Genomic DNA, 15,043 nt, shown 5'->3' on the forward strand with positions numbered 1-15,043 from the left:
CCTCGTTTTTAAAAGAAAGACAAAAATAATTGGTCCATTTTTTAAAATCAAATTTTATTTGTCACATACACATGGTATGCAGATGTTAATGCGAGTGTAGCGAAATGCTTGTGCTTCTAGTTCCGACAATGCAGTAATAACCAACAAGTAATCGAACTAACAATTCCAAAACTACTGTCTTTTACACACAAGTGTAAGGGGATAAAGAATATGTACATAAAGATATATGAATGAGTGATGGTACAGAGCAGCATAGGCAAGATACAGTAGATGGTATTGAGTACAGTATATACATATGAGATGAGTATGTAAACAAAGTGGCATAGTTAAAGTGGCTAGTGATACATGTATTACATAAGGATAATTTGGTTATATACGTATATACTGTACTCTATATCATCTACTGCATAAGGATGCAGTAGATGATATAGAGTACAGTATATACGTATACCTATGAGATGAATAATGTAGGGTATATAAACATTATATTAGGTAGCGTTGTTTAAAGTGGCTAGTGATATATTTTGCATCATTTCCCATCAATTCCCATTATTAAAGTGGCTGGAGTTGAGTCAGTGTGTTGGCAGCAGCCACTCAATGTTAGTGGTTGCTGTTTAACAGTCTGATGGCCTTGAGATAGAAGCTGTTTTTCAGTCTCTCGGTCCCAGCTTTGATGCCCCTGTACTGACCTCGCCTTCTGGATGATAGCGGGGTGAACAGGCAGTGGCTCAGGTGGTTGTTGTCCTTGATGATCTTTATGGCCTTCCTGTAACATCGGGTGGTGTAGGTGTCCTGGAGGGCAGGTAGTTTGCCCCCGGTGATGCTTTGTGCAGACCTCACTACCCTCTGGAGAGCCTTACGGTTGTGGGCGGAGCAGTTGCCATACCAGGCGGTGATACAGCTCGCCAGGATGCTCTCGATTGTGCATCTGTAGAAGTTTGTGAGTGCTTTTGGTGACAAGCTGAATTTCTTCAGCCTCCTGAGGTTGAAGAGGCTGTCTGTGTGAGTGGACCAATTCAATTTGTCTGTGATGTGTATGCCGAGGAACTTAAAACTTACTACCCTCTCCACTACTGTTCCATTGATGTGGATAGGGGGGTGTTCCCTCTGCTGTTTCCTGAAGTCCACAATCATCTCCTTTAGTTTTGTTGACGTTGAGTGTGAGGTTATTGTCCTGACACCACACTCCGAGGGCCCTCACCTCCTCCCTGTAGGCCGTCTCGTCGTTGTTGGTAATCAAGCCTACCACTGTTGTGTCGTCCGCAAACTTGATGATTGAGTTGGAGGCGTGCGTGGCCACGCAGTCGTGGGTGAACAGGGAGTACAGGAGAGGGCTCAGAACGCACCCTTGTGGGGCCCCAGTGTTGAGGATCAGCGGGGTGGAGATGTTGTTGCCTACCCTCACCACCTGGGGGCGGCCCGTCAGGAAGTCCAGTACCCAGTTGCACAGGGCGGGGTCGAGACCCAGGGTCTCGAGCTTGATGACGAGCTTGGAGTGTAATATGATGTTAAATGCCGAGCTGTAGTCGATGAACAGCATTCTCACATAGGTATTCCTCTTGTCCAGATGGGTTAGGGCAGAGTGCAGTGTGGTTGAGATTGCATCGTCTGTGGACCTATTTGGGCGGTAAGCAAATTGGAGTGGGTCTAGGGTGTCAGGTAGGGTGGAGGTGATATGGTCCTTGATTAGTCTCTCAAAGCACTTCATGATGACGGAAGTGAGTGCTACGGGGGCGGTAGTCGTTTAGCTCAGTTACCTTAGCTTTCTTGGGAACCGGAACAATGGTGGCCCTCTTGAAGCATGTGGGAACAGCAGACTGGTAAAGGGATTGATTGAATATGTCAGTATATATGTCCGTAAACACACCAGCCAGCTGGTCTGCACATGCTCTGAGGGCGCGGCTGGGGATGCCTATTTCTCATCAAATTGATCAGAAATAGAGTGTAGACATTGTTAATGTTGTAAATGACTATTGTAGCTGCAAACTGCTGGTTTTTAATGGAATATCTACATAGGTCTACAGAGGCCCATTATCAGCAACCATCACTCCTGTGTTCCAATGGCACGTTGTTAGCTAATCCAAGATTATCATTTTAAAAGGCTAATTGATCATTAGAAAACCCTTTTTCAATTATGTTAGCACAGCTGAAAACTGTTGTTCTGATTAAAGAAGCAATAACTGTCCTTCTTTAGACTAGTTGAGTATCTGGAGCATCATAGTTTGTGGGTTCGATTATAGGCTCAAAATGGCCAGAGACATAGAACTTTCTTCTGAAACTCGTCAGTCTATTCTTGTTCTGAGAAATGAAGGCTATTCCATGCAAGAAATTGCCAAGAAACTGAAGATCTCATACAAAGCTGTGTACTACTCCCTTCACAGAACAGAGCAAACTGGCTCTAGAATAGAAAGAGTGGTGGGAGGCCCCGGTGCACAACTGAGCAAGGGAACAAGTACATTTGTGTCTAGTTTCAGAAACCGGTGCCGAACAAGTCCTCAACTGGCAGCTTCATTAAATAGTACCTGCAAAACACACTTCTCAATGTCAACAGTGAAGAGGCAACTCCGGGATGCTGTCCTTCTAGGCAGAGTTGCAAAGAAAAAGCCGTATCTCAGACTGGCCAATAAAAAGAAAAGATTAAGATGGGCAAAAAAAAGACCATGGACAGAGGAAGTTTGGAAAAAAAGACAAATCTTAGTTTGAGGTGTTCGGATCACCAAGAAGAACATTCGTGAGACGCAGAAAAAATGAAAATATGCTGGGGGGGAGGGCTTGACGCCATCTGTCAAGCATGGTGGGAGCAATGTGACGGTCTGGGGGTGCTTTGGTGGTGCTAGTAAAGTGGGAGATTTGTACAGAGTAAAAGGGATCTTGAAGAAGGAAGGCTATCACTCCATTCGAATTATGTCTGGGTTTTGTGAGGTGTAATCTTCTGTTACACACTGATACTGTCCCATATCATCTGTATAATAATGTTGTCACAACGTTGCTTTAATGTTCTCACATTGTATCTCTTGGGTCCCGCTAACTCCATATATGTAGCATCATGGTACACAAGGTTACTGTGACGCGCTTCTCTCCTCCTTTTCTTTCCCCTCTTCTCCTTCTCCTCCCGTCAGTGAATTATGCCGACGCTGCTGGATTTATTGGCTTTATCATGCAACGCCTGCCGCTGAGCACAACAGGGAGCAAACACTGTGGATCCACACAGCCTCTCACAACATTCATCAGCTACTTACCACCCCTGTTTACAGCAATACAGGCTCATGAAGCTCTATGAAGCTCAAATGTCTCCCAATGTCATCCTTTGAAGCACAGGATTGCCCCCCCCCTGTCATTAAGCCATGGTTTCATCAATACTCCCAGGAACATGTTGTAGTGTCCATTGAGGCAACCATCTTATGACACTGCATGATGCCATTGTCTACACCTCTGCCATTCGCTTTTGTCTGTTGCTAGCAGATGCCTTCGATTTAAACTGAATGTCTGGTTACTTCCCTCTCAGTGAATTTTTAGGAACAGGTTAGGAAAACCTCTGGGCCCTATTATAACCTTGGATAAACAGTGCTCTGCTAGCGAAGCCATCCTTGTAGCAGACGCCACCAGATGAACTTTAGCATGCTTTGTTTGGAGAGAGCGAGAGAGCCCAGTGGAGCACTTGATGAGAGACAGACGGACAGAAAGGAGGAACAGAACAGAACCGATAGAAAACAGGAGTGGAGGAGTGGTGGCTCACAGCCTGGGGTTTTGTCTCATCTCCTCTCCTCTATTTTCTCCTCCTCTCGCGGGCTAACCCACTCCCTCATGCTCTCGCTCACACACAGCCCAGAAACACGCACGCACACACAGCCCTCCCCTTGACCAGCCAGAACGCTGAATTATTCAACAGCGCAGGTCTACGCCCAAGCATTGCTTCTATCCCCAGGCCAGAAACACACACACAAACCTTAACTAGCATCCCTTAGCACGTCACACGTTACAACTGGAAGTGCGTGTTTATAATGTTTGCTAGGCTGTACAAGGCTTTAACATCTGGAACCATGTGGAACACTTAGCTCCTCACATGCTCCAAACAAGCAGGCCAATATTCCCCACAGCAAAGAGAAAACAGCAGATGATTGGAATTGTATGTTGAGTTATGGCACCTCAGGTCTTGTTTCCCCCATGTATAATTATATTTAGAGAGAAAAATAATTAGTATTTGTAGTAACAAAATAAGCCTGGCAAGTAAGGTTATCATACGGTACCTCAAGCTAACCCTCGGCTGGGAAAAACTCCAGACCCTATAAGTCTGGTCTAAAGCCTCTGTGTCCCACTCAGAGGGACTGCTAACCAGACCACTAAAATAGCTTTTCAAATGACTACCTGCATTGACCCTTTTTAGCACAAACTCTCTCTCATGGACGCTATGGACACACACTCACACATACAGTACTTACACTGACACCCCAACACACACATACACACTACATACTGTACCCCCACACACACATAACATACAGTACTTACACTGACACCCCAACACACACATACACACTACATACTGTACCCCCACACACACTCACACATACAGTACTTACACTGACACCCCAACACACACATACACACTACATACTGTACCCCCACACACACATAACATACAGTACTTACACTGACACCCCAACACACACATACACACTACATACTGTACCCCCACACACACTCACACATACAGTACTTCCTAGTCACTTGACCCCTACCTATATGTACAGTACATAGCTACCTCAATTACCTCGTACCACTGCACATCCACTCGATACTGCTTCTCCCTGTATATTGCCATGTTACTTTTACTCGTCATTATTATATGTTAGTCACTGCATTTATTCCTCCTATATTTTTTCATCTTTAACTGCATTGTTGGAAAAGGACCCGTAAGTAAGCATTTCACTGTTAGTCTACACCTGTTGCTTACGAAGCATGTGAAAAAGTATTGGATTGATTTGGAACTGGAGGAACACAAGCTGGTCACCTTCAGCTCAGAGTAGACCAAGGTCAGAGCAGACATTTGTCTTCATCAGGGGTCTCTGGCCCTGTCCAAATAGGTATAGGTTCACTCCTAATGTGCATATTGGATACATTAAGTGTAAACCCCCTACTTCAGAGTACAATTCATCAGTCCACATAATTAGAATAGATTGTCTTGCATTCTCTAGCTATGACAAGTACATGCATTTATTACAAGTTCTATATAATTTTAATTTGACATGTCTGATTAATTACTACTTTCACCCTACGTATGTGTACATTGTGTCTATGGTTACTGGTGGTATTGGACATTTCTTAGAGGAATTCATTCAAATGTTTGCTTCACCCATTTCAAATAGAGACTTCTTGCAGTTTACTAGTATCACATTTACAGTTATTGAATCCCACCTGTCTTGTAAATACGTCATACATGTGGCTTCCACAGAGCCCCTTTATTGCCTAATTAAGAGTGTGAGTGAACACCCCGTCACTGTAATGCGTCCGCTTCTTGGATGTCAGGGCTGCTCTCATATTGATCCATGTGGTGTGTCTCACCAGACAAAGTGGAGAGAACGAGAGAATGTCTCTGAATATTAAGCTAGCCTAGATGATGTGAAGAGGCACCAGGCATGTTGAATTATTCAAAGTGCCAGAAAGTAACCATTGATACCCCACTATAAGTGTGGAAATAAACTACATAGGTACCAACTGAAAAATAGTGTTACCAAGCAATTCTTCCTGCCACAGCCCAGTCTTACGCTGCAACCCAGTGTAATTGGTTGGGATCCACCATGTGGGAAAGGCTACCATAGGGTAGTGCTCCAGGGCACGTCGGTTGGTTATAGGCAACAGCCTTTAGGGAAGGCTACATGACAACACAGGATGGAACATGTGTTCCCATGACACAAGCAGCTGACGTAACCGCCCCCTCTGCGCCGTGTGTGTGACTAGGGAGAGTTGCGTCAAGTACGTGGCTTTATGCCAGAGCACCGTATGGCGTTCCACTTTCTGCCAATGGCTCTCTTTCTGCCCCCCCCCGGTGTTGGGGTGGTTGTTGGGACTTTGGGCAGTGCCACACAGAGCAAGTTCATGCCATGCTTTGGACATAGGACCCAAGCTGCTGGGTTCTGGGGGGGGGGGGGGGTGTAATGTACTAGAACAATTGCTTTTCAGCATGCTGGACCTGATGTAATCAAACCTACAGGAGAAATTTGTATGGAACTTTTCCAGTCAACCCATATTGTAGGTAATTAGCCTAGATAATTTATTTAATTTGTCCATAGACAACATGGAAGTATTTATTAAACTGTGAGGTTTAGGTAATTAAAAATGATAGGATCAACATTTATTTATTTTCTTCATCTTTACTTTCTCCCTGTTTCTCTGTCCTCTGCCTCACAATGCTGCTCTCCCCGTGCTATGGTAATAGAGCAGAGAGGGGGAGAGTTGAATGATGTGGGATGATGCTGTAACCCCTGTCCTGCTCTCTATTTCAGACTCAAGGACACTAGGCAGATCAGTACTCAGATTTTAGTGGAGTGATTTTTTTCATTAGGTGTGCAGTCTCTCTACACATTGTACATAAATTGAGATCTCTGCCGCTTTCTATCACTACTCCCCCATCCTGTGGAGTCATTGTTTTCAGAGCATTGTGTGTGTGTTGTGTGTGTGTCAGGACCGCAATGTCCTAACACTTCACCTTAAAGTCCTGAGTAGAAAAACTAACTTTTTTGAAAAGTCAGGTCCTGAATTTGTTCTAATACTATGTTAAGGGTTAGGGTTTTGGGGAATCAGGTTAGGGTTAGTTTAGGGAAAATAGTATGTTTAATGGTGAAAAGATACTACGCCAAAATGTTCTTACATTTCAACAAAAAGTGTGTGTGTGGAAAACAGTGCATTATGGGCCTTGGTAGTCCTCCTATTACACAGAGGTCAGCTAGGCCTAATTCTAATACATAAATTCATCTGACAAAACCTATACTAAAAGAGGAAATGTGTGGCAATGCTTAGGCTAGACAACACAAACAGGCAACCAAATGATCAAATGCATGAACAAACACTCACAAACTAGCCTCCTTTCCCCCGCTTTCAACTGCTCACTCTTTCCTGTCCTTTGCCTCGTTTCTTTGACTGCTTCCGAACTGTGACCACTGTTCAGTACACTATGTATTTTGTCAGGGTGACTGAATGTCCTTTCCACTGTCAGCCTTGTAAAATTCACTCAAAGTAAATGTTTCCCCATAATCACCTAGTTAGGATCAGATAAAACAACCTCAAATCTTACCCCTAACCATTATAATATAGCTGATCCTGGACCATTCGTTAGGGGGAAAGCTCTCCTGCCACAACACTCTAGAGTCCCTTTGATCTCCCTGAGGGGACAGAAAACACCTCAGTCATAGCTAGTGTTTTAACACTGTGTCATACCGCAAATCCGATTTTCCCTGACATCCTTGGCCATTTGTGTGGTGGGTTATTGATCAAAGCAGCGTATGAATTCCTTCACACAGTCTGTTGCAGTTCCGTTCCAGTGACACTTTTTTACCACTTTTTACCTCCTTCCCTCGTGGCAGTTCTCACTGGTGGTTAGTCTGCTCCCTCCTTGCTCTCCCAGGCTTAGAGCTGCTTGCCTGGGACTCTGAAGTCATTTAGTGACGGGGTGCATTTCCTATCATGTCTCTGCATTCGTCCATTCAGGTGGTTAAGGCTCTTCCTACACATTGTGAGAGAAGCTCCAGAAGGCATTTTCATGTGGAGCAAAGGGTGTGACATTTTACCTCCGCAGTAGAGTTACAGTGATTATATTAATTGCAGACATGGCCATGTGGTGGAAATTGTGGTCTCCATCTCCTTCAATATCTCGCTCTCTCACGTCATTCACTCAGTCACTCTCTCACTCACACAGAGACACACACACACCACATGGCCGGCCCTCCCTCTTGTGTAACTGGCCATCCGTCCGCTCGGTCTATCTGTTGTTTGGAGGCCGAGCCGTTCGGAAGAGCTCAACACAACAGGCCAGCTTCCTGTCTGATGCCATCTGATGCGTGTGTGTGTGTGTGTGTGTGTGTGTGTGTGTGTGTGTGTGTGTGGTACCTTATACTTTACCTTCCCATGCAGATGTACTGAAGAGATCTACAGTCGTAGCAGTATTAAAAAACAGAACAGGATGGGCACAACTTCCACTCATCCTCCCTTCCTTTCCATCTACTGTTTCATAACTAGGAGTGCAACCGGAGCTCAAACACTCGGACAGTTTTTGCTCTCCTTCTCATTCTTTCCCCCTCTCTCCCTCAGGGTTGTATTAACTCTAATCTCTGTCACTAGACATGCAATACTAAGTGTCTGGACCATCCTTCCCATTTTCACTGTGCATTCCAGACACATGGCTCACTTTGCTCATAATCTACAGTACGATCTCAAAGAAAATAACTTGTGGAGCTCATCGTTGTATCTCTGTGATGGTGTGGCGATTGTATCAATTCATCTGGTGGTTATGTAGTGCTGTCAACATGGACATTCAGCATGGTGTAGTGTACATACAGTCATTGCCCATATCTGTGTGATGTCTCCATACCTTTAACTCCATCACCCTAGAGAGACAGTCATTGCTGCTACATACCGGTAAGATACACTTGGCTCCCATGAGGTTAAAGCTATGCTCTTTATTGCAGCACTGCAAATTCTCCTGGCTGGCAGATTACCTTTTGTGACATTGAAGGGCGTAGCGGCATCATCCGTATCTTATTCCCCCACCTCTGCCTCAGGCCTCGGGCACAGGGACTGATATACTGTCTCTGAGGGGCCAGAGGGCTAGGTGGGGACACATGACGGGAGGCCTGTTGTGTGTGTGTGTGTATACGACAATACTGTATTGCTAGCATGCCTTCAGTTAGCCTACAGTGTGCCATTAAGCAGAGAGAGAACTTTTACATGGAAATGGAGACCTTCACAACAAGAGCTACTCTGATGAACAGACTGAGCAGCAGTCTCACTCTGCCGTACTATGTCTGTCTGCAGCCATAGAAAACACTAAGCAGCAGGACTACCTGCACATGGCCTTGTTTAGTCTGTGGACTTGTTTAGACCAGACACACACCAACATACCTAGAACTATTCACATCAACATGTATCGGAAACACCAACACACACATTCTCTCTCATTTATATATATCAGGGTGTCCATTATAGATGATCAGGGATAGAGATCTCTGCTAGTGGCATATCTCGTTACAGCAGCACAGTAATAACATTACCAGTTTAATTGGCTGTGAATTGAAACGCCCAGAATGGCATTTCATCCCCCGAACACCACCCCTATCCCCTTTCTCTCAGCCCCCCTCACCATACCCGATCCTCCTAGTGATGTAGAAGTGGTTAGATTAGAGTTAGCCAATAGGCACAGATCCAGACGTAGATTGAGAAGGTGAAAGGCATTAAGGCTGCTGGGAAGGGAGTGGCAGGTTGTTGATGCTGTATGCAGGATGACTCATATAAAGTCTGAAAAGACATCTAGCACAGACACACGGCTGAACACACACTTAGTCACATCACACACAATTAAAACATCAACAGACTCAAATTGCTAAAACATAATCCAAGCATGGTGTGTGTGTCTGTACTGTGTATTCCAATCAAACTGCTGTTCCTCTGTGTAGAATTGTCTGTGACAGCCTGTTTTCACCTTGCTATCCACCATTCCCTGTCTACTAATACATGTTCATTAGTGTGGCCTTGTGCTGTGTCACATGGGAGCCCACCGGCATCTGAATCAGAGAGGTGCGGGTGGGCTGCCTTAATCCACGTCCATGTCATCGGTGCCCGAGGAGCATTTCTTGTTGGGAGGGTTAACTGCCTTACTCAAGGGAAGAACAGCAGATTTTTCCACCTTGCCGGCTCGGGGATTTGAACCAGCAACCTTTCCACTAGGCCACCTGTTGTTGCCGGGGGAAACGTCTAGTGTGCTGTAGAAAGGAGAGGGAGGATAGAGTAATGCCACATTCAGTCTTTGCCTTTTATTCTTGATCAATTGGATACATTTTTACTGATCATCAGTTTCTGCTATATTTGGATATCTGGCACAGTCAGAGCTATTGAATGTTCCAGCTGACATTTTCTGTCACTTTAATATGTGGTAGGATGACATTCCAGCATCCCTAGTGGCTGTGCTATCCTTCCCTATCCTAATTAGACTGCTGTTTCACTACCAGACAACAGGCAGGTGCTTGTCTGGGAGAGAAACAAAATGGACCCATCCGTTAACACTAGCATGACAGTTGCAGAGGGTTGCCAGCATGTATGGTGAAACTGCAGCCTGAACTGTGTCTAAAACTGGAGGTGTTGACACGGCGGAGATGATACTGAGGGTGCTGTTAATGAAATGTGTCAGCGAGCGATGTGTGTGTCTCTGCACTATATTGTGAGTGGTGATAATGTAGTATGTCAGTGTGTTGGTTTTAGGTCTCTTGTGAACAGTAGTTGATGTCAGATGAAAAATTCTGTCGCTGTGTGTGAATGTAGTATACATGAATATATGACACCTCTCTGTCTTCTTCCCAGGCGGCAGCTCCACAGAGGGTGACGGGCTGTTTGAGGGCGACTACGGGGGGCCTCCTCTCCCGGTGACCGAGGGCATGCAGCACATCCGTATCATGGAGGGCGTGTCACGCTCGCTGCCCTCCTCCCCCCTACTCTCCCACCAGGCCCTCAACATGAGACTGCAGCCCACCAAGAGGCTCCCAGGTAGTTTCTCAACCACTGGTCCTAGTTCGGTTTTGGTCTGTAGACTCACTAGGGGAGGTTTGGCATAAACAAACAAACTTACGCTATTGCGTGGACAAAGCGAGAAGTATCAAGGAGCCTTGTTGTGCCTGCTGCATGTAGATTTGGTATTGAAAGTGAAAAGATGGTTGCGTAACGCTGACGACATCTCCCATTTGATTCTAACTGTTTTCAGGGTCTCAGGAGTCAGACATGTCACAATGAACTGAAATACCTTTCTGGCCAGTTCATCCTATTCAAGTAGCACACTGTAGCTCCCGGCCCCTTTGAAGATGAACCAATTAGATTCACAGAGGGCTGCTCTGCTTATATCACAACACTTTCGGCCCCCTCGCTGAGTCCCCCTCTGCTTTACCATTCCACTGGGGTAAATTCATACCCCCCTACCAGGATGGTTAATGCCAGGGGGGCGGCTGTGTGTAATTCCAAGGGAGTGGAGAGACGGTGTGTGATGGGGATAGGAGTGGATAAGTGCTGGTGTGTATGAGAAAATGGAAGTGTGTGTGTGCGAGAGAGAAGTTTTGATGGCATGTCATGTGAATGTGGTCCTGGAAAAGCACTATAAAAGTACATATTATTTATTATCATTATTATTATAGCAATGTGTTTGTTTTTCATGTGCAGTTATTTCAAGTGAGGGATTTCCATGAGAAGCTCTTGTTAGTTCTTGTTTGTCTGAACTAGTTTTCCTCAGTATTATTCATCTCCCTGCAATGTCATAGTTAAGAGGCTTTCAAGAAGCCCAAAAGTTATCCATGTCAAATCCTCCATCCTTCTCACAAATAAGCGTTCAACGTAATGAGGGTGGAGTTGGCCCATCTTCCATTTTAGCCCCCATAACCCTACATCACTTACCCCACCCCCGATTAGTTCAGGCTGCATTGTGGGAAATGCATAATGTTACATCTCGGCGGGAAGCTGTGGCTGTTAAAGAGGCTGGTAAGCCGACTGTGACATCGCTCCTCAACACTGTCTGGCCCAGATAACATAACAAGGCGTCTCTCTGAAATCTGCCCCATAGATGGCAACAGGCCACCATTTCACAAGCTGGCCATCAAAACAGGCGAGGACCACAACAGGCTTGTGAAGATGAAAGGCTCTAATTGGATAGTTATTTTCAATACAGCTTCTCCACCAAGATAAGATGGAGCTCACAGTGTAGTTCTCTGTTCAGACCACCAGGGTGTACTAGTCTGGGTTTTTTCTTTCACTCTCCCTTTTCCCTCTTCCATCCTCAGAGAGGGCGAGACAGCCGATGAATCATTATGTGGCGGGAATGTTGCAAACACTCTTAATTGTCCACCTTATGAAGTGACTGGTCGGGGTTTTCACCATGCTCAGAGGTCACAAACAAATGTGTGAGAATGTCAGAAGGGTGTGATGTGTATTTGGAGGAAGTGGACCAGGACACGGATTTGAATATTAATATACAGTATATATGTCTTTTAATGTCAACATTCTCTCTCTAGCTCTCTCTTCTCTCCCCCTGTTACGCTTCTTCTGAATCCCACAGGTATTGGCAGGCACCCAACATCTCAATGTTTTCCTGACCCCTTACCAACACTCATTGTTCCACTCCAAACGGTTGTTTCTGTTGGGCTTTCCCCCACCAAACACTCTTCCGCTTTACAATGATTTTGTTTTCAATTATGTTTTGTAAACGTCATGGGGACTCCCGAGTGGCGCAGCGGTCTAAGGCACTGCATCTCAGTGCTAGAGGCGTCACTACAGACCCCGGTTTGATTCCAGGGTGTTGGCCGTCATTGTAAATAAGAATTTGTTCTTAACTGATTTGCCTAGTTACATAAACATTAAATAAAAAATTAAATACAACTGTGTGTTGCATGTAACCTTTTCCCACTCGTCTGCTAGTGTGAGTGTAGTGGGAGTGTGTGTGAAATGGTTGCTGCCTGCATCATAACTGATATGAACTGTTTTAGGATTGTTATGGCATGGAAGGCTTTCTCTGCCGAGTAATGTATATTTGATTATTTAATAAACATACAGTATGCGACCTGAGCTCAGTCACAGATATCATTCATTTTATCTGGTATTTATTTGTTCAAGTCTTTTTGTTGTATATATACTGTCCTGTATCTATAGGAATTGTTTGAGGTTTGGAATGTTTTGAAATGGTCTTGTTAGGATCATTGTCTTCAGTTTAGCTTATATTAGGGCCGAGCATCACTTTGTATTGGATGCATTGTAGATGCACTTGTGCCCTAGCCATTGTTAGGGGTTTCATTTTGCCTTGTTTTCAAGGTCTGTTTATCTGTCTACGGCTTTCTGTATCCATCTGTGTTTGACTAACATAAAATAGCCTAGTAATATTCTCAAAGCGTATTATCTCAAACTACCTCCCATGCGTCCATATCTAATCTAGCTTTATTCTCTCATGCGTGTCCAATATGCTCTGGTGGACTTAAGATAATATCATCTCTTAATGTCTTTGTCCTGGGTCAGGCCTGTTAGGGAGGGAATTAAACAGTGATTACTGATGAGGTTTTAAGTGGAGCAGCTCTCACTGGACACCAGCAGGCAGCTGAGATGGATGGATCCTGATAGCCAATTGGATTTCCTATCCGTCTCACACTGAAATGTTTTCAAGGCATTATTCCTGCATTTTTCACCCTGGAAACAAAAAGGGTTGGCTATATGGCGTGCAAAGACACGCTAATGATGGCAATCAATGGGAAAGATGCCTCCTGCCAAGGACTGAATATTGGCTTTTGACCTCTTAGCCCCTGAAGTTGACCCCATTGCTTGAATTAAAGGCTTTGTCTGTGGTTCTGTTTTTACACAGAGACACACACACAGATAGAGGAGAAATAATCGAGATAGAACAACATTGTTTTGACTATAAAAAAATAATTATTCTTAACTCCCTTCCATGAGGTATCTTATAACCACTTACCTGATATGACTGGAATCGGTGAAAACAAAGCTGAAGCTCCTTTTTATTTCATGTTTGATTACTTCAAGCTAGAGAAGAAGGATGGATGTATCTAAAAGAGCTCAAGAGAGAAATGGGAGCACAAAGAAAGACCTGTAGAGTGTGAGATTAAGAGATAGTGGGTGGAGAGAGATGAGGACGCAGGGAGAATGACTCACCCAGACACCATTAGTGTAGCGGCCGGTTAGCTAATCCAACCGTATCTGAGCGGAATCAGTGCTGGAGATTCAATTATGAGCCTGGCAGCCAGTCAATAGGCATGTGGCGCAGACCGCTTGAGTGTTCCCGCTGTTGGTGGCAGTCACTATGGTGTAGCCTAGCCATTCTACTCCCCTGGGAGCTGCCAGACCACACTCAACACAGGCCTGGGTGCCCAGAGCGCGGCAGTGTTTCCCCTTAGTCTAATTTAGGTGGAGCGAGCCTCCCCATGTAGCTATGCTCTTGTCCCCATTTTCATGTTGCCATCCACCTAAGGAAAAATGGTATTGGGTTTTTGCCTTGAATGTTCTCGACTCAGTGGTGGTCTATTAGGAATAATCCCTAAAGATAACCTATTGCTATGAGACTGATTAAGTACTTGAGGAAAGTGAATGATGAGAGAGACTGAGAAAAGAGGGGCGTCATGTTCCCCTGGTAACCACATTAGACTTTCTAGTTAACCATCTTTGCCCGGCCCTCTCTTCCCACCTTCCTTCCTGTGCCTGCCTTTGGCAATAGCGTTCAGCATTGTTTACTCTCTAATCGTTGTCCTTTACACCCCCCTCTGTTTTACACCTCCTCCTTTCCTTCTGCCTCCCACATTGTTACTGTGACAACAAAGTTCAACGCACACTTCTTTTGCTGGATTTAGACATCCAGTTCCGCCAAAGTATTCATACTCATTTTGTTGTATTCCAGCTTGAATAAAACATGTATTACATTGAGACTGTCACTGGCCTACACACAATACCCAATAATGTCAAAGTGGAATGATGTTTTTAGAAATGTTTACTAATTAATAAAAAAATGTCTTGAGTCTAACTATTCAACCCTTTTGTTATGGCAAGTCTAAATAATTTCAGGAGCCCTGTTTGAAATAAGGTGCTAAAGTAAAACTGCAAAAAATGTGGATGTCATATTTTCAAGCATGGTGGAGGCTGCATCATGTTATGGGCATGCTTGTCATCAGCAAGGACTTGGGAGTTTATTTTATGATAAAAAGAAACAGAATAGAACTAAGCATTGGCAAAATCCTAGAGGAAAATCTGGTTGTCTGCTTTACAACAGACTCTGAGAGACACATTCACTTTTCAGCAGGGCAAT

The 15,043-nt window shown here is 44.6% G+C and overlaps 1 protein-coding gene across 3 annotated transcripts in view; it reads left to right on the plus strand.

Annotated features, from left to right (window-relative positions):
- Positions 1-15,043, plus strand: part of LOC135554188 (protein TANC2-like) — a 140,302-nt gene that overhangs the window by 84,558 nt on the left and 40,701 nt on the right. For all 3 annotated transcript variants that reach the window (XM_064986309.1, XM_064986308.1, XM_064986311.1), the window contains exon 4: positions 10,567-10,749. In XM_064986309.1, the coding sequence (XP_064842381.1) occupies positions 10,567-10,749 (183 nt within the window). The remainder of the gene's footprint in view (positions 1-10,566; positions 10,750-15,043) is intronic.

Source organism: Oncorhynchus masou, chromosome 14, assembly GCF_036934945.1.
Source record: "Oncorhynchus masou masou isolate Uvic2021 chromosome 14, UVic_Omas_1.1, whole genome shotgun sequence".
Classification (NCBI taxonomy): Eukaryota; Metazoa; Chordata; class Actinopteri; order Salmoniformes; family Salmonidae; genus Oncorhynchus; species Oncorhynchus masou.